Below are 19019 nucleotides of genomic sequence, written 5' to 3'. Positions count from 1 at the left end.
GTGCGCACGGCACTGATGTGTGCATGCACACGGGAGGATTGGGTTGCTTACCACACCTGGCAACTCTGTTTAAGCTAGGCTGTTGGGAAATGGGTAGCGTGCCAGGCAGCCTACAGGTGGGCAGCCCTCAACTTTGGCCTCTGCTGCCTGGCAGCCAAGAGGTGGGGCTCTTGTTAAGACCTGGGTCTCTCACCCCACCTCAAGGAGCCCAGGACCCCACCCCCGTGGGTCTCACAGCATCCTGATCCTTATTTCCTGGCAGTTTTCATGGTATGACAGTTGTCTGCGGGCCCCTTGAAGGGTAGACCTCCCACGCACAGGCAGGCCTTCATCCTGGGCCCAGGTACCTTTCATGCACCCTGGAACGGTGCAGGGGCCCAATAAACGTTTGCACCACGAACGATACATTGAGCACCTACTGCGTGCTGGGTGCTGTGCCGGGCGCTGGAATAATTAACCTTGGCATGGCACCTTGTGATTCACAAGCTCCTCTGGGTCCCATTAGGAGGGCAGTTGTTTGGGATCAGGTATTTATTTCCCCGTTTTCCAAATGAGGAAACCAGAGCTCAGAGAGAGGAAGCAGGTAGGCTGAGGTCATAGCATCAGCCAGCGAGGGGCAGAGCTCGGACGAGCCCATTCTCCTGGTGGGTGCCCGCTCCCCAGGCTGGGAGCACACTCTGGGGGCCGTCAGCTGTTCCTCTCCCATCAGCCTCTATCGAGCATGGCACTGTGGATCAGAGAGGGTGCTCCCAAGCTGGCAGGGAAGCCAGGCCCACAGAGACGCCGTTTCCCGGGAAGCAGGGCCCCAGGGGGCACGACCAGCGCCTGGCTGGCTCTCACTGCTCCCCCACCCCCTGCCCCCAGCAGGAGCAAGACCGTCCTTTGCCACTGCTGAGGACCTGGCTGTTGGGGGCAGTGACTGTGTTTGGGGTAAGTCAGAGGCAGGAGAACAAAGAGAACCCTTGCTGCCAATGTGACTCTGACCTTGAAAACCCAGAAAAAGGGAAGAGCTGGCTACCGGCTTCAAAGGGGGGCAGGCCTCCTGCAGGCGGGCATCGAGGAAGCCTGGCTTTGTTAGTTCCTGCTGCCGAATTTCTCCTTTTCAGTTTAATAAAAGTCCTGGGGATCAGTGTTTGTGGGCCAGCTTGGAATCCTGCCACTTTGATTGAAGGCGGGGAGATGCCAGGAGCTCTACTCTTCCTTTGGCTGGGTTCTAGAAGACACGGCTTCTGAAGCAAAGATCAGATATTGATGTGAGGATCTTGTTGCAGCCCCAGTGTCCCACTGCAGGTGTGCCCAGCTGTGGGAGGGGGACCCAGGACCGAGGAGCATCGTTCTATCCCAGCCTGGGTCTCGCAGGGAGGCAGACAGCAGTCAGGGGGTCCAGGCAGGGTGAGGCTGAGGCAGCGCATCTCTGTTCATTATTCCACGCACAGTAAGCAAGCCCCTGCTGTGCGCCTCCAGGTGCTGGGCATGTCCCTGGGAGATGTGTGGTGGGCCCTGCCCCTGTCCTGCAGGCTGCCACACTGGAGCCCCCGGCTGAGGCAGGTGCAGATGTGGTGGATGCCGGCAGTCTGGAGGGGGTGTGTCCTGCTAAGGAGGCAGCAGGCCCTGCGCCGTGGCACTGGGCCTTTGGACTTATAAGAAAAGCCAGAAATCTAGAGGGTTTTGGATAACATTTTGAAATTTCACATCTTTAAGTGTTGGCAGTTGATTCAAAACTTAAAAATGTCAAACACTGTGTGGGCTAAACAAAACATGAGTGTTGACCAAATATTCTTTAGTTAGAAATCTTTATCCTAAAGGTTGGATAAAATCCAGATGGGCAGCAGGGAGTAGGCATGGCCTCCTGGGGGGGGGGAGCCACCTGGGCAGAGGTGTGGCTGCAGGAATCTGCAGAACCGTTTTTTAGGACCGTTGGGACTGGAGCAGAGGGGACCGGAGCAGCAGGACGGATGGGGCCACACGCGGTTGTGGAAGCCCGGCATGCCTGGCCGAGGGCTGCCCTGGGCGAGCAGATACACGGCAGGCCTGACCCAGGCTCCCGTGAGCCTGCTCAGCTGTGTCGCCTGCCTCTGGCCCGGTGCTTCTGCCCGGCACTGTCACAGTGAACGAGAGGCTTTGGTCAGGGAAGAGCTCAGGGAAGAAAGGTCACAAGTATTTTAGAGAAAGCCCTGGGACACAGGGTATCCTGACCTTTAGCAAAGGTGTAAGTACACAGCTTTTGGGGGGCTGCCCATCTGCCTGTGTGTCCATGAGGCTGTGTCCTCCCCCAGTCCTTTGCATTTGTTCTCCTACTGGCTCTGCAGCTCCTTCGGGCACAGGAAGGTCTACAGGAAGGTCTAAACGTCCCGAAGGGGGCTCACCTCCCCTCCCCCTGCAGGGGTCCTGCATTCTTCTGAGAGTCTGAACTGCTCTGGCCAAAGCCTGTCTGGGTATCTTCCTGTTCAGGCGTAACTTTTCTGTTTCTCCCCGCTGTCGGCCACTCCCGCCATATCCATTTTTGAGTTTCTTTCCAACTGCTCACCAGCGATTCGAATGTCCAGCAAGCTCTCATTGAGCACCTGCTGTGTGCAGGGCCAGAGACACACGCATGATGGAAGCCCAGCGTGGCCGGGGGCTGAGGGAGTAGCCGGACATGGAGAGTGGTAGGGTCCACCCCCGGGGCCTGTGCTAAGGCGAGCGAGGCAGCAGAGGGGGTGGGGCGGTCAGGGACGAGGGGCGGTGACCCTGCGATCCCCACACGCGTTTGTGTCTGAAGGTGGGGGGTGGTGGTTGGTGGCCGGTTTCCAGCCCTCCCTCCTCCCACCCTGGCTCTGTCCTCTCTGGGCATGCAGGGCGGCTGGCGGCAGCTGGCTTGGGCGAGGCCTGCGCAGAAGAAAAGAATTGTGAGGCAGGCACTTGCCTTCCGGAGGAACAGGTGCCAGCACGTGCCAGATTCCTCACCAAATGTCTTCTCGTTCACTTCACTTTACTTTAAAGTCTTCTTTTTAACATGAAGGTGGTTAAAAACACAAGCGCGGAGTACCAAATTCCAGCCATCATGGAGGAGTGTAAAGCAAAAGTGCCCTCTCTCCTTCCACACCACTGCCACCCCAGACCCCTCACCCCAAACCACTGCTGACCGTGGCTCGCGGGGCTTTTTCTGTGGCTTATAAAACGGTATCTATGTCTCTGTGCTTGAGAGCGTGCTGTCGAGCTTATTAGTCTTACCTCCTTGACCGGTAGAGACGGGCGCGGAGGAAGGCTGGCTGCTCCCCGGGTTCCCGCAGACCCCCTCCCTCCCAGCTCACGCCCTTCGTCCCATCCCTGTCCCCACAGCTCTGGGGACAGCGTGGCTCTCCTGGTGGCTCCAGGAGGGGCAGGGGAGAGGGATGGTCGTTTCCTAGCAGCTTCGCCCAAGCTCAGAGATGGTGGGTGAGAGGGAAGGAGGCCTGCTGGCTGGCTGGCTCCAGGCTTCTCTTGCAGACAGGACTCCCCAGGGGACCTTCGGGACTGAGTTTTCTGTTTTTGCTCACCTGTGCCCGCCCCTGGGGACGGGGACAGGAGTCAGCTGTGGTGCCAGCCTGGGGTGGAGAGGTGCGTGCACGTCTCTTCCTGGGGCTCTCTTGGGCTGGGCAGGCCGCCGTGCAGAGGCCCTGGAGCCCGGCCCGCAGGGAGTGTTTGCCTGGGCTCAGAAAGCTCCTAAACCAAGATTCCGGGGTGCTTTTTCAGCCCTAGTCCCTCACGTGGAGGGGCCTGAAGTGCCTCCCTCTCAGCAAGTGAGAACGTAGACAGGAAAGAACTCGGAAGCCTGCGACATGCGAACATGGGCGCTGTTGTTGTTTGGAGCCTAGTGTTTTCCCCAGGGGAGGCCTGTGTGGATTGGGACGCAGCCTGTGAGGACGGGCCCTGGGTGGGGCGGGGGAGGGCAAGAGTGCCGGCCCCGCCTGTCACTGCTCTGGAGACCTCAAGCAAGGAGCTTGGTCACCTGTAAAACGGGGTGAGGAGCCCTGCCCGCCCCACAGGGCTCTGCCGGGGTCTGCCTGACAGCCCTTCAGCTTTGGGACCAGCGGAGCCCTGGCCAGTATTAGGGGTGACGAGGATGTTGATGGTGATGACGACAGGGACAAGAGGAACGAATACTGAAGATTCACTTTGTGACAGGCACGTGCCGAGCGCCTCACGTGCCGCCACCACTGCCGCCAAGTCCAGGCCTCTGTCACCTCCCACCTGGGCCTGAGGCCGACCCCTAGGCTGGTCTCCACCTCCGACCTCGCTCCCCTTCAGTCTGCCCTCCGCCAGCGCAGTCTTTAGACAGTACACCACCCGGGCGCCGCGCCCTTCCCTGGCCCCTGCATGGGCAGCTCCTGCCTGCCTGCCTTGCTGATTTTACTTGCCCCCTCGTCCCTGCCCCGCACCCCTGCAGTGCCCCAGCCCTGGATCTTTGCTCTTGTTCCCTCTCCCTGGGTCACTCTTTGCCCAGATGTCTGTGACCTGCCCCCACTTCATCCAGCCACGCTGTCAAACCCAGCCTCGTTCTCCCCTCTAGCCTGTACCCTCCTCTCCTGTGAGTTCCCTCTTAGTACTTGAGTTCCCCTGATACGATCATACACGTTTGTGTACTTCTCCCACGCTAGGCTGTAGGCCCCAGGGGATCAGGGCATTGGTGTCTTGTTCCCTAATGTGTCTCCAGCCCTTAGAATAGGGCCTGACACAAGGTTGGTGAATGAACAAATCAACACGTTTCACTTAATCTTACTCCATGACGTAGGTGCTTTGCTATCTGCCTTTTATAGGTGAGGAAGATAAGCTCAGAGAGGTGGACAGACTATCTCATGGTCACACAGCTGCAGCAAGAGAGTTGGGCTTGTTGAAACTCCTGGCCCGGAAGCCTCAAGCCCCCAGCCCTGGTTCCTGTTTGGGACTGTTGCCCAGTGTCTGTAGCCCAGAGCCCTGTCTTAGCCAGTAGAAGCTCCCACCTCCTCAGAATCTAGTCGGGCGTGCCTGCAGGAGAGGACAGAATTGTGAGGGGGCCAAAAAGGGGGCGTATGGGAAGACCCCGGGAAGAGATGAGGGGTGGAGCCAAGGAGGGAGTGAGAAAAGGAACCGGAGGGGTCTGAGAGGGCCCGGGGGCAGGTCGGGGACTTCAGTGCAGGTCAGGACAGGGCGCCCCAGCCAGGGAGTCCCTGAGGAGAGCGCCCTGGGGCACCACAGCTCCCAAGACCACTGTGTGGCCCAAGTCCAGGTTCCCTGCGCTGGCTCTGTTTCCTGGCATGATCTCTGCTTCCCAGAGGAGCTCAGGCCTGGCCCGGCTTCCCAGGGCGGAGAAGCACACGGTGAGACAGAGCGAGCGAGCGAGCGTGCGTGTGTGTGTGTGTGTGTGTGTGTGTGTCTCCAGCCTTGCTGTTTGCGTTGTCGTCACGTCTTCTTAATCAGCCTGTTTCTGGGAGCAATGACTTCATCTCCTGTGATTCTCAACACAGCCATTGTGCAGCGTTCGTGGAAAGATTGGGCCTGGCACCGTGCATATTCGCCTAATGAATGGGGTTGGGAGAGCTGGCTGGCGGGCCCTGGCCTGTCCTGATCTGGGGCTTGTGGTCAGGTCTGCCTTCAAGAGACTCCCCTTCCAGTGGTCACCCTTAGATCTGGGCTCACGGACCCTGGCCCGCCCTGTGCCGCAAATTCTAGGAGCCGGGGCACACACTGCGCTGTGGGCAGGGCGGTCACACCCAGTCTCTGCCCTCAGGGACGCCTGCTGGAGGAGGAGGTGAACAGACCCTACGTCAGAGGGGCTGTGGGTGGACAGGGAAAGGAGTGAGGGCCCCCCTGGGGCTCAGGGACGCTTCTCAGAGTTGGTGGTTGGGCCACAGGGCAGAAGTGAAGGCTGGTGGCAGGCTTCCCTGGGGAGAGGAGGGAAGGGCTTGCTGGCGGGCCTGGTGGTGTGTGTCGCTGGCCATGTGTGGTGTGCGTCGGCCTGGGGGGTGGCAGGGGATAGAGTGGAAGATGGCGTGAAGGCAGGACTCGATCCTGGAGGTGACTGGGAGCAGGAAGGATTTGAAGAGGAGCCGGGGCCTGATTTCAAGGCAGCTCCCTGCCTGTGGGAGGGGGCCTGGAAGGAGGAGGAACAAGCTGGCAATTGAGGGCCTGGCCCCCTTTTGCCTTTCTCCTCAAGGGGGAGGGTCTCCTCACCCCCTCCGCCATACTGCCAGGAGCCCCAGCCCCTACCCCGCAAGGAGGCAGTGAGCGCGGGGCCTTAGGGTGGTCTCTGAAGAATGTTGTCTGGGCTTGGGCAGCTGAGCCTCAGTCCCCGAAGCCCATCCCCACTGCAGGCTCATTTACAACCTTGTCTGGAGGCAGGGGGAGGGGTTGAATGACCCCTGGCAGGATGTAGTGCCGTTGAGTGGGAATACACTGTGTCACACTCCCGGCCAGGACATGGAGGTGGGGGGGACCCCCGCCAGCTCCCCATCTGGGGGTTCCCCGGGCCCCACCATATGGAACAGGCCCCTGAGTGAGACTGCCTGCCTGAATCCAGCTCCAGACCCTTGAGCACGTTACCTAACCTGTCCGAACTTCACTCTGCATCTCTGTTAATGGGACACTTGTTGTACCTGCTTCCCACAGTATGTGTGAGGGTTATTGGTTTTTAAGGGGACGGGCTTAGCAGAGTGTCCACACGTAGGAGGTGCCCAGTCTGCTTAGCTGTGGCAGAGGCGGCCGTGGGGTAGGGGCCGGGGGAGGGCGATTATGTTCGCCGTCATTATCAAGGCTCCCTTAGGTTTCCAAGAGCCACAGGTGGGGAGTTGGGAGGGGTGACGGGAGAGCCAGCAGGTGGAGGTGGGGAGAGCCTGGTTGAAGGAGCAGAGAAGTGTGGGTCTTAGTCTTCACCGCTCCCAGACCTCAGGCAAGTCACTCATCTCTCCCAGCCTCAATTTCAGGGGCCAAGGAAGGAAGGAGTGAGAAAAGGCATGATGGTGGCCTGAGCCGGCAGGGGCAGGTGAGGGACTAACACATCTGTTAAGACTTCTATTTTCATTTCTTTCAATATTGAGGGACAACTAACTGCCTGCCTCTTGAGCGGACATCCAGCAGGGAAATGCTTTGAAAGGGGCCCTTCCCAAGCTGAGGATGGCCACGTTCTTCCACAGAGGATGGTCTGCTCTCTTCCTTGCCCTGAGCACCACCCATCTTGCTTCATACGCCTTTACTGTCCCAGCTGTTCGGCATTGTCTTTTGTGGTAAGAAAACAGTTCAGCTTAGCAAACATTTCCTGAGCATCTTTTGTCTTCTTGGGTCTGTGTTGGACCCAGGGGATACAGGCATGGTTAAGATACTGACGCAACTATTAAGAGGGAGGACGATTGTTGAATTGTCTTGTGTGTAAAGATCTAAATGTAAAAGCAGCCTTCCTGGGGCCAGAGGCTCTGGGTTCTAGGCTCTTCTCCTTTCTGCCTGTGGGACTGTGGGCAAATTATAGTAAGTCCCCTACATACGAAAGAGTTCCGTTCCGAGAGCGTGTTCGCAAGTCCAATTTTGTTCGTTAAGTCCAACAAAGTTAGCCTAGGTACTCAACTAACACAATCGGCTATATAGTACTGTACTGTACTGTAATAGGTTTATAATACTTTTCACACAAATAATACATAAAAAACAAACACAAAAAATTAAAACATTTTTAGTCTTAACAGTACAGTAGCTTGAGAAGTACAGTAGTACCAGCTACATCACTGCTGCTTTTACGCTTGCTTCCGGACATCCTGGGCTTGAAATAAAGATACTGTAGTACTGTACTCTATACAGTACTGTACAGTAAAGTACACAAAAGCACAACCACTTGTAGAGGATGCACGCATGTGACAGTATACGCCAGACACATGCACTAACTTATGTTATTGGACATGCAAATGCATGTTTGAATCTTTGAAAGTTTGCCCCTCAGAGGTTCGCATGTAGGGGACTTACATACAGGACCTCTGAGCCTCAGTTTTTTCAGTTCAGAACCTGGGTCAGTCTCTGGTGGTCCCTCAGTAAGAAGGCTCTGCAATCACTTTTGGATTATTCACTTACTGTGTCCTCTCCAGGGAGATTCGAAGTACAGTTTCAGGGCAGAGCCAGAAGAACAGACTCCAGAGTTGGTAGACTGGCCTGACCCAAGTTTGAATCCAGTTCTGCAACTTAATATTTATGTAACATTGGGCAAATTACATCCTAAATCTCTGTGGGACTGGGTTTTCTCAGATGTAAAATGGGTATGATGATATGCCTGATATGCTATGTCCCGGCTCTTAGGGAACTCAGCAGTCATATTAAAGCTGCTATGAATCTCTTCTCCCCAAAATACAGTGCCTGCTCCATGCCAAACACACCCCCAAGCCCCCTCTCCCCAGCTCCGCATATCGGAGGGGAGCCAGTTAGTGGAGGTCTTCAGCCTGCCCTACTGGGAAAAGAGGATGGGGAGACAGTAACTGTAGCCCCAGACCTGCAGCTGACCGAGGAGCCTGAGGATGGGCCCCCAGAAACAATTCCAGGTGGGGCGCGGGCCTCCACAGAGAGCCTCCCCGACTCCCGCAGTGGGCAGCAGGGGTCAAATGGTTTTAAACCTCCTTGATTTGCATATATACTAGTTTGGCATTCTGTCTTGCTTTATTAAAACAATGTTTGCTAATGAAATTAATAGTGTAAACGAGATTTGGGGAGGGCAGGCGGCCAGGGGAGGGGGTTACTTAGCACACTTCAAAGGACACCGTGCTCCAGCATCTCAGCCACGCCGTTTGCATACGTAATGATCGTGCTAATTATAGGTGGCCTCATCTGTTGACAACAAGTTTGCCAGGCTGTGCTACATCACTGTAATCACCCAGTCAGAATTCTCTGGCATGCTTTTCACCAAAGATAACAAGAACGATAATAATAGCGCCTATCATTGCTTGCCCCCTTGCTACGTGCCAGGCATCCTACCAGGCACTTGACAGTCATCATCTCATTTAATCTTCACAACAGCTCTGTGTCCCAGAGATTCTTATCTCCTGTGTACAGAGGATGAAACTGAGGCACAGAGAGGCTAGGTAACTTCCCTGGGCGCACACAGCCAAGAGCTGGCAGTCGCGGAAAAGACCCCGAGGTCTCGCTAACTCTCGTGCTTCTTCCACTCTGCGGCACTTCTTCTCTGGGGAGACTTGACACACAGGCTCACTCTATCTCGTTCTCATTTGGTCCTCTCAGAACCCCCCCCCCCCCCCCCGTTTCTGCTGAAGGGGAAGCTGAGACCCTAACAGGGTAAAGCCATCCCCGCGTCCCCACGTACCTGCCCGCAGTGTGTGTGTGTGTGTGTGTGTGTGTGTGTGTGTGTGTGTGTGTGTGTGTGTGTGTGTGTGTGTGTGTGTGTGTGTGTGTGTGTGTGTGTGTGTGTGTGTGTGTGTGTGTGTGTGTGTGTGTGTGTGTGTGGCGGGGCGGGGAAGCGGCCCCTCAGCCTCCCCTGAGGTCTTGAGGAGAGGACGGTGTCCCTCGCCTCTCCCACTCAAGCAGGGCTGGGCTTGGCCTCACTGCCAAAGAAAATTATGAGACAGTAAACAGATGGGAGGACACCAGCATGTCCTAACTGGCTTTACACGTGTTGTCACTAAGTCAGAGGTTGCACACGGGTGGCTTGTGGCCATGTGTAGCCCACAGGCAGGTTTCATTTGGTCTGGGAGGGTGAAAGGTGTTTTTTGGTGTTTTAAAAAAAAAACCGTTCCCCATATTTAAGCACTCCCAAAACAATTCGCATTCAACATTCACCAGAAAAATCTGGATTTCTGGCTTTTCTTGAACAAACAGATGTGGCAGCGTTGGGACTGTATTCCTGCAGGGCAGAGAACCAGCCTCTGCAGTTCATCTCAGATTCCTTTTACTCCCCAGAAGGCCTTCGAGTTTGCTTAGCCTGCACTAGCTCTTCCCAGTGATCCTGGGAGGGGTGTATGGGGGGATAGGGTTCCCATTCTAGAGATGACGAGCCTGGGATCTGAGTGGGCCGCTCCACAAGGCTGTTGTCAGCTAGGCCTTAAACCTCCATCCTCACCGTCCACCTTGCGTGGTTTTCACTCCACCTCGCTGCCTCCCAGCCATGTCCAACTCCACTGTCTGCCAAGGCAAGAAGGAAACTTTTCACAGGCCTAATGACTCAAAAATAACCAACCGTGAGCCCAGGGAAGTGTTCCTGTCTCCCCTTCTCCTTTTCCACCCTCCCCGAGACCAGAGGGGACGTGGGAAACCTATTCATTTAAACTCAATTATTTTCTCGAAGACAGAACGGAACTGAATTGGGTCAACGGCTATATTTGCTGTGCTCAGCTCTTTCCCCTGCAACAACGGCACCCACTGGCTGTGTTGCTGGGCTCCATGCCACCAGGCTCACCAGTTAGAACTCCGTATCGGTGGCCGTTCCTTGGAAAACTTGACTGTGAAGGAGGGGAGCCCCCTCTGCTCGTTCACCCAACAGGCTGCAGGAGCGGGGTCTGGAATCACATGGCTACCACCTTCCAAACCTAGGCTGCCCAACTGCAGTCTGCAGTGGAGGCGATTCTGACAGAGGAGTGCCTTACAGATGAGCAAACAGACACCCAGAGAAATTAAGTGCTTGCTGGAAAGGCAGGCCTTGAGCCAGACACGACAGGGACCTTACTAGCCGTGTTGCTCGGAGCAGAGTACTTGACTGCTCTGCACTTCTGTCTCCCCGTCTTGTAAATGAGGCAAAGAATTTGACACACCTCCTGGGGCCAGGCAGTGACGATGTAAACGTGACACAGTGTGCCCGGCGCCTGCCCCCAGTTAACTCGTCTGTCCACACTCCTTCCCTTGCACGGTGTGCTAGGCACAGAGCTTGGTGTGGGGGTCCCAGATCTCAGGAGGAGGCTCTACTGGGATGCCCTCCTCTCTTTGAAGCCTCTCCCAATTCCTTACCCCCAAACCGGAACTGTTCCTGCCATCATTATAGGTCCTCTGTTGGGCCAGGCCCTGCTCTGGATACTTTCGCAGTTTCCTCGGGGCCCACGGCCTGTTAAGTGTGTTTCTGGCGCTAATGGCTGTACGCACCCCTCCCCCACTGGACTGCCAACTTCTTGAGGGCAGAGACCGCGTGTCTTGTTGACCTGCCTGTGTCCTGGATCACTCCCTGTCTAGATGTGTAGCCTTGGACTGGATGTTTAACCTTGGTGGGCCTGTTTTCCCATCTGTATAATGGGAATAGTGATGCCTCCTTCCGACGCACGTCACGGAGTGGAGGCCAGTAGTGTCAGACGCGGCAGTGCTGCAGCAGATTCTCAGAAAACATGTGGAGAAAATCAAATCAGACGCTTGCGCTCCACTCCCTAGAAGCAGGGAACCTCTAAGAGCGGGGCTCTGGGGGATCGTGGGAGGGGTTGTAAGCGCCGCCTTGTTGCAGAATTGCTGTCTGCTTACATGGAGAAGAGCAGACAGGGCGGTGGCCTGTGGGCCTCGCCTCACTTCCTCCATCTTCTCTGCTGCTCCGGCCTCACGGTTATTCCAGTTCCCAGTGGTGGAGCTGGATGGGTTAGGAACCCCAGGTCCCAGTGCCTGGCGTTGTACCTCCCCTTTTGGCAGCGTTAGAACCTGGAGGTGGAGCAGGGCCTCCCCCCCTGCATCCCCATCGCCGGTTCCAGGGGTTGGGGCGGGGTTAAGGGGACGGTTCAGGGAGGTTTGAATTCCCTGACCTTTCAGAGTTGTGACGTTAGGGGGCGTGTGTGACCTTGGCCTGGTGTAGACCTGGTGGGGTGGTGGCTGCGGCGACAGGGCTTGGGGCCTGGGCAGTAGGTGACCCAGCCAGAGACACAGAAGCCGGGCTCTGGTGGGAGCTCAGCGAGTAGCACTGGAGTCTCTGGGCAGGGGCTTAGGGATCATCTAAGTCTTGATCACAAACTGACCCAGCGTCCTGTGCAGCCAGGGCAGCAGTCACAGGCTCCTGAACTGGAACCGTCCCCTCCCCTCACCCCTTGATAGTGCTCAGGTCCTGGAACACCACGCGGGTTGTTGCCCAGGACTTGGCACCTTGACAACCAAGAAAGAGAAGTGCTGACCACGTCTCATTGCCGGTTGAGTAAATTTACTCTGTGTTTTTCCCAGGAGGCGTCACATGGGTAGGAATTTACTCCCCCTAAATGCTTTGATGGAAACATTACGGTTTTTCAGTGAACGTGTGTCAACGTCGCTGTAGGGGGAAAGGTTCCAGGATTCTCTGCCAGCTGAAGTCATTACCACAAGACAGTGGTTGGGGGCCTGGCAGATGGGGTAGATGCAACCAGGCTGGTGGGGGGAGGCAGCCAGAGGGCCGGAGCCCAGCTGGCCTTTCGGGAGGGAGGAGGGGGTCTGAGCAGGTGGAGAGGGAGAGGGAGTTGGGAGGCTGCAGGCTGACAATATACATTAACACCCTCCCAACCCGCCCCCCACCCATGGCACAAAACAAAGGGAGTGGGGAACTTGAGGGGTGGGGACGGAGAACAGAGGCTCTGGAATGGTGAGCACTGACAGCTCAGGCCAGGAAGACAGGCTGCGGCCAGATTGTGGAGGGGCCTGGAATTGCAGCTCCTACCAGTAACTAGCTGTGTGACCTTGAGCAACTTTTCCAACCTCTCTGTGCTTCAGCTTCATTTTAGTAAAATATCCCTGTGGATACCCACAGCTTATGGCTCTTTGGAAGATTAAGAAGATAATGTATGTAAAATACCTAGCACTGGGCCTGGCACATAGCTGGTGCCAGAACACATTTGTTGCTTGTTGGTGATGATAAAACCACACAAGCATAGATGTGTTCACATAAATTAACAGCTGGGGCACATTGAAACTGCTACCCAGAGTTGGCCCTCAGTCTAATACCAAGTTTGTTTCTCAGCTTCAGCTGAGTACAGCAGTGGTCTCTTCAGAAGCCGTTGTCCATGAACAGCCAGGGCCGGGGGCTGACTGTCCTCTGCGGGGCATCCCTCTTCGGTCTTGTGCCTGCTTCTGGCCTGCAGACTCACCTGGATGGAGGCAGTGGGTTACAGCAGCGCCCTCCTCTGGCTGAGGCAGTTCTGGGCAGGCCGCAAAGGGCCTCCGTCCTCTACACAGCCTCTGGAAAGGACAGTGCTGTGGTCACAAGAAAGGTCCTCCCTCCCAGGATATGAGTATCTCTCTCCCCAAGGGGATATACAAGCATTGCCTGGAAGTGCTCCTTGACAGTCTTGGGGCTGGCTCCCTTGTACCCCCGGAAATGGGAAGCTCCTTGAGGAAGGTAGGTTCCAGGGTCTCCCACAGGGCCTGGCCCAGTTGGTGAGACACCTTCAGATCTGAAAGGTCATGAGACATCTGGGCTCTGAGCTTTTGGGAGAAGAGGTCCATCACACATTTATTGAGTCCTAGGACTTGAAGAACCAGAGATGAATAGACCCCAAGGAGGGCCTGACAGGACAGGCAGCAGGACCCAGGAGAAAGGGAGGAGGACTGGGAATTCAGGAAGAGAGGGAGACTTCACATACCTCCTGGGCCTGGGGACACTGGGAAAAGGCTTCCCTGAGGTGGGGCAGTTAAGCTGGGCCTTGAAAGGTGAATGAGAATTGGAGATTGGGGCAGGAGGGGAGATGAGTGGGAGCAGAGGCGTGGCCATGAGAGAGGGCAGGGATGCCTGGGGAAGAGCAGAAGAGGGCCTGTGGCTGGTGGGGGTGTGTGTGAAGGTGAGGAGTGTGCAGTGGGTGGGTGGGGCCTAATGATTAGGGAGACCTGGTCACTGGGGGCACTGGAACCAGGAGTTACGGGGTCAGCTTCTGAAATTCCAAGGATGCTCACTGTGTTCTCACTCCCTTTCACATATTGTTCAAGATGGCTCTGAAAGCAGCTTGCAAGGAGGTTATGCAGTCCCCTGAGCTGAGGCTAGAAGGGTAAGGAGGAAGCACCTTATTCAAGGTCAAATAGCTGGTTAGTACATCTTCTGAACCCCAGAGACAGGCTCGTTTCTTTTTAGCTCGTGACCCCCTCTTGTGACAGCTGTCATGCAGAGGGAGAGGTCCTGTCACAGGGGCCTATTTTGTTATAAAAAGACATTAGAACTGTGTGGATCAACCAGTGGGGGTGGCTTCCTGCCTGGGGGAAATCCGGGAAGGCTCCCAGGAGGAGGGGGTATTAGAATTAAAGAGGGAGATAAGAGGGGACCAGTAAATAGGTACAAATGGCTGTCTGGGGCGAGGCACATCTATTGTACTTTCAGATGTGGCTGGGCCAACTTGTGCAAGTGATTGAGCTTCTCTAGACTTGATTTCTTCATTTGTAAAGTGGTTACAGTATCTGCCTTACCTTTTTATCGCTATTATTGAGTTTAAGTGGGAGGCCTGCTTGGGGCCTGCGCCCTGGAGGAATGCTCGGAGATGGGCTCTGTCCCCTCCATCTCTGGTGCCTTGGATGCTCTGGGAGCCAAAGGGGCTTCTTCTGCCCTAGGGCCTCCCTTGGTGACTACGGCCTCACCTCTCCCCGGTTTTGAAATTTTATTAAGACATTGGATAGACCCAGATGAAGCTGCGAGGGGAAACCTCACCTCAGAAGGAAGGGAACCACCACCATAAGTGCACCTCTGGCTAAGAGTTCTTTGGGCTTTGGGGGTGTGAGCAGATGCAGATGGGGGGGCGGGTTTTGTTAGATTACCTGTGGTCAGGATCACCTGTGCTCAGAACAGAGCTGAGCCCAAGCAAGGACACAGCAGGGGACGGAGTGAGTTACTTCCCAGGTTGGGGCTGCTTTGGGGTTACAGTCAGATCTCTTCACCAGCCCTGCAGGTGCCCCAGCCAGAGTGCTGCCTACCTGCACACAGTAGGTGCCTGACAGTCTGGCACTTAATAGGAGCTCAGTTGTTGCTGAGGGTCTGGATCAGGCTGAAATTACCATGGGCTGAACTGGGGCTTATGAGCCTCTGGTGTAGAGGCTATGGAGTATGCAGGACCCCAGGCAGGGACGCTAGTCTCCCACCGGCCTGTTTATCCATATTTACATGGAGGGATTGGATTCCATAATCCCGTTGCACCAGAAAGTTATGCAGCAGCCACTCTACTTTGATTAGCCCCTCCAGATGGTGGCTGTTAAGGGAGGTGTGTGATTCCCTGTGTGTGGTAGAGGCTCAATACTTGGAAAACGTTGCTGTGGCTTTTCAAGCAGGATGGCAAAGCGGGTAACCCCAGGCGAAAATGTCAGGTTGGCTGGGTGTGCCTTTCCCAGAGGGATTTTCAGTTCAGTAAGGGCCCTGTCAGGGTGACCCAAGGATGAACCCCCCAGGCCAGCGGGTGGGGCAGCATTTGGGCTTCTGGGTCTGACTGCCCCTGTCGTCCTGTAGCATTCACAAACCTGCGCAGCTCACCCCCTTGTCTCTTCCCTCCGGCACTTAACCCTCCCCCTCTGTCCTGCTGGCCCAGCCCCGGATACAGGAGAGCAACCGCCCTGGGAGGGGGCTTGAACCCAGTTCTTCCCAAAAGGTCTAGCTCCAAGGAGTCGGTGCAGGGAGTCGGGAGCCCTGTTTGACTGGGTGACCGTAGTAGGCTTTGTCTGCACCTCCGTTTCTGTTCGCATTTTTTAAATGTCCGAATGGAAGTGCGGGAGAGGGAGGGTACTGGCCCTCGGGGGGGTGGGGGCCTCGGGACTGCTGCTCTGAGCCCGACGAACTCCGGCGGGGCCTCCGCGAGCAGTCGGGGGTGGGCCAGGCCTCGTCCCCGCCCGCGTCCGGAGCACAGTGGCGGGTTGGGGCGGAAAGTGGTTGCAGCTGGGGGCAGCTGGCCGCGGAATGTCCCCTGCCGCCGGGCCTGGGAAGGCAGGGCCAGCGGCTCGGGGTGGGGCGGGCTGAGGGCGGGGCTTCGTGGGGGCGGAGCCGGCCGCTTCCGGCCTGGAGCGCGAGGGGCGTGGCGCCGCGGGGTCGGAGCCTGGAACGCTCCAGGAGCTGGATGCGGGGGAGGTGGTTTTGGCGCGCCCCCGGGTCTTTCGGTCACCCCCAGCTCCCACTTAGCTTTGGCCGGCCTGTCTCAGGCCAGCCAGAAGGACACTAGTATTCGATCAGGACATCTGTTAGTGCCTACTTTGTGCCAGGCACTGGCCCGAGGTGTGCCGGGCCTACCAGGTGAACAGGCCCCTACGTTTTCCAGGTGGGAGGAGGAGGGGGCCCAAGCTTGTTTCAGATCAGTACCATGAGGAAAGTGAAGCTGAGTGATAACTTGGGGTGGGGGTGGAAGTTGCTCCTTTGGTTAGAACCACCTCTACTAGGACGCGCGCGACAATTGATCTGAGAGCAGAATGAGGAGAAACCAGCCTGGCCTAGAGCCCGGGCCAAGCAGAGGGAACGGCAAGTGCAAAGGCCCGGAGGCGGGACTCGGGCGGGGTACGACCCTGGGCGGAGTCAGCGCTTTGGGGAGGAGCCTGAGACTCCTCTGCGAGCCTTGTTCCAGCCTCCCGGACCGGGAGCTCGGTTCCAGGGCCCGCACCCCGCCCAGGTGCCTTTGGAGGGCGACCTGCTCGTGGCTGAAAGTGCGTCTTTCTAGACTTCTTGGACCTGGAGTTTGTGCCATGTGGTTACCTGTATGGAAGACTGTAATTTTCCACTTGTTCCGTGGAGGATCCGGAAACCTCTAGACGTTGTCACCGGTGTGTTTTTTTAAGTCGTTTCTGAAATTTCAACTTGGAAGACAGAGTCAGCACGTGCTTTGCGGGAAGGGGAAACCTGCCTGGTCACAGCTCTTAGATGCTGGCCTGGACTGAGCGGTCCCCTGATCTGGCCGGGAGAGGCACCTGGGTGCCCGCCATCCTCAGGAATGGGCCTCTGTGGCCTCGGACTCCTCGGTGATAACCTCGGCAAGATCCTGGGCCGGGCCGGAGGAGCTGCTCTGTGGAGACCCGGCCGTCCTCGAAAGCCACATCTGGCTCCCAGGCCCCTGGTGCCCAGACCAGGGTCAGCCCAGAGGCCTATCCCTCCGCCAAGGTCTGTGGGTGGCTCTGCCTGGGGAAGGGGGTGCAGGAAACTTCCTGCCCTGGGGGTGGGCACCTCGATGGCTGTGGGTGGAGGCCGGAGGGTGTGGAGCTGTTTCTCCAAGGGGGCCCAGCCCTGGGAGCCCACCCACTCTCCGGCCAGGGCCTTGTTGATGCCCCACAGCCCCTCCCGAGCAGCCTGGTTTTCACGCTGGCCTCGGGGGAAGAATGGGAGACCCCCACCAGCTTGGAAGGAAGGGGGAAGGTGGGGGCTGGGTTGCTTGACTGGCTCCTCCCTCCTGGGAACCAGGCCCAGTCCTCCTGGGAGCTTCAAGTCTTCGGGATCCGGGTGGAGAGAAGCCCACTGAGCGGAGGACCGAGGAGGTGGAAGCAGGCAGGCAAAACTGTGGGGAAGGAGATCTAGGCCCAGGGAGCTGGTGGGGTTGGCAAGGTGGGCTGTGAGGAGGGGGCTTTGACCCCAAGCTGAGGAGCCAGTGAGGGCCCTCGGGCTACTGTCCGCTTAGCCTGGGCCTCCCAGCGCAGGTGAGGAGCAGGGTGAAGCCGCGGGGGCTCCTAGCCACTGCCTCTTGGAGACAGATTTAATAATCCTAGGCTGTCTCTCTGACGGTTAGTATTGCAGGAGGGAAGCTTCAATCCCAAAACTTTTATTGATCCAGACACTAATAAAAAGTAAAGGGTTTTGTGGAGCAAGGTTTTTTGGAGCAAGGTTTTTTCCTTGTTTTCTACTCGAGCAAAGAACATCAGAGCCCTAAAACGCAAATTTGTTTTTCTGCCTCTCCCTAGGTTTGGGGAGCGGGGTGGGGCTTGGCCGTGTTCAGATTTCACCTCTCTAGGAGCCCTTCCTGACCGCGCACGCCTGCAGTCATGCCTCTTCTCCATGGTTAAGCAGCTGCCCCTGTGCATCTAGTCTGTCCCCTAGGAGGGTTGGGGTGTCTGTCACAGAAGCCTTCCTGCTCACCTGCGACCCCGGGGTAGTGAGAGGCATCTGCCTTAAGGCAGCGAAGGCGTGGCTCTTGACTTCTTGTGTCTTTCTGGGTTTGGTTCTCTTGCTGTCCTGTTCTTTGTTTCTTTGTTTTTGCATATTTATTTCATAAATACTTACTGAGTTCTTGCCAGACCCTCCCTTAGGATGCGGAAAGACAACAGAGCTTCCCTTCTGGCAGGAGAGACAGGCAATCATAAGTGAGTGGAGAAACAAATCAGTAATTCCAGATTGGGTGATATCAGTCAGGATTTTTGTCTGCTTTGTTCAGCACCTGGATTCCCAGTGCCTAAAATAGTGTCTGGCTCGCTGTTTGCACTTAATAAATATTTGCTGGCTGAACGAACAAGATGATGTGAAGGAAACAGCCAAGTGTTTCCGTGGGGAGTAATGGGGGCGGGGCAGGACCTGTTGTAGCCGGGGCGGTCCGGGGGAGGACTGAGTTCCACCGGCCTCCTGAAGCCAGCCTTTACGAGAAGGGGGTGGAACTAGAGCTCCTGCCTGAGGGAGCAGCGAGTGCAAAGTCCCCGAGGGCGGGAAAGCAGTGGCTTCCAGTTGGGGGATGGGGATTGCCAGATGAGGTCAGAGGGTGGGCCGGTCACTCTCGCGGACTTCTTTCCCTGGGGAGGAGTTCGGATTTATTCAAATTGCTGTAGGGAGTCACTGGAGGGTTTTTAGCCCCAGAGTTAAATAATCTGATTTGCCTTTCTAAAGAGTCCCTCTGACTCCTGGGTGGGGAGGCGGGGTAGGGCTGGTGAAGAGGCGTGGACAGGTGTGAGAGATTTTAGAGGCGGTAGCGGTAGGATTTGCTGATGGATTGGGTTCTGGAGGCCAGGGAAAGGGAGGGTGGCTGGCTTCTGAGACTCCTGGCTTAAGCTGCTGAGACAAAGCTCCGCTTTGGACATTTCAGATTTGAGGTTCTGTGAGGTGTCAGCATTTAGATAAGTGAGTCTGGAGGGCAGAGTAGGGGAGGGCTGGGATAGAAACTTTGGAGTCTTGAGCCCTGGAGGTGTTTAAAGCTAAGGCGTGGATGCGATCACCAAAGGAGAGTGTTTTACTGAAGGAGAGTGCACCC

The 19019-nt window shown here is 56.5% G+C and overlaps 1 protein-coding gene across 10 annotated transcripts in view; it reads left to right on the top strand.

The window, feature by feature from the left end:
• Positions 1-19019, top strand: part of DAB2IP (DAB2 interacting protein) — a 194246-nt gene that overhangs the window by 131252 nt on the left and 43975 nt on the right. For 2 of the 10 annotated variants that reach the window (XM_068552333.1, XM_068552332.1), the window contains exon 1: positions 16751-16954. The exons of the other annotated variants lie outside the window; for them this stretch is intronic. In XM_068552333.1, the coding sequence (XP_068408434.1) occupies positions 16788-16954 (167 nt within the window). In that variant the 5' untranslated portion in view covers positions 16751-16787. Of the gene's footprint in view, positions 1-16750; positions 16955-19019 lie in introns of those variants that run through there. 10 annotated transcript variants of the gene reach the window in all.

The sequence above is a fragment of the Eschrichtius robustus genome, chromosome 10 (genome assembly GCF_028021215.1).
Source record: "Eschrichtius robustus isolate mEscRob2 chromosome 10, mEscRob2.pri, whole genome shotgun sequence".
Classification (NCBI taxonomy): domain Eukaryota; kingdom Metazoa; phylum Chordata; class Mammalia; order Artiodactyla; family Eschrichtiidae; genus Eschrichtius; species Eschrichtius robustus.
This window is presented reverse-complemented; position numbering and strand designations above follow the sequence as displayed.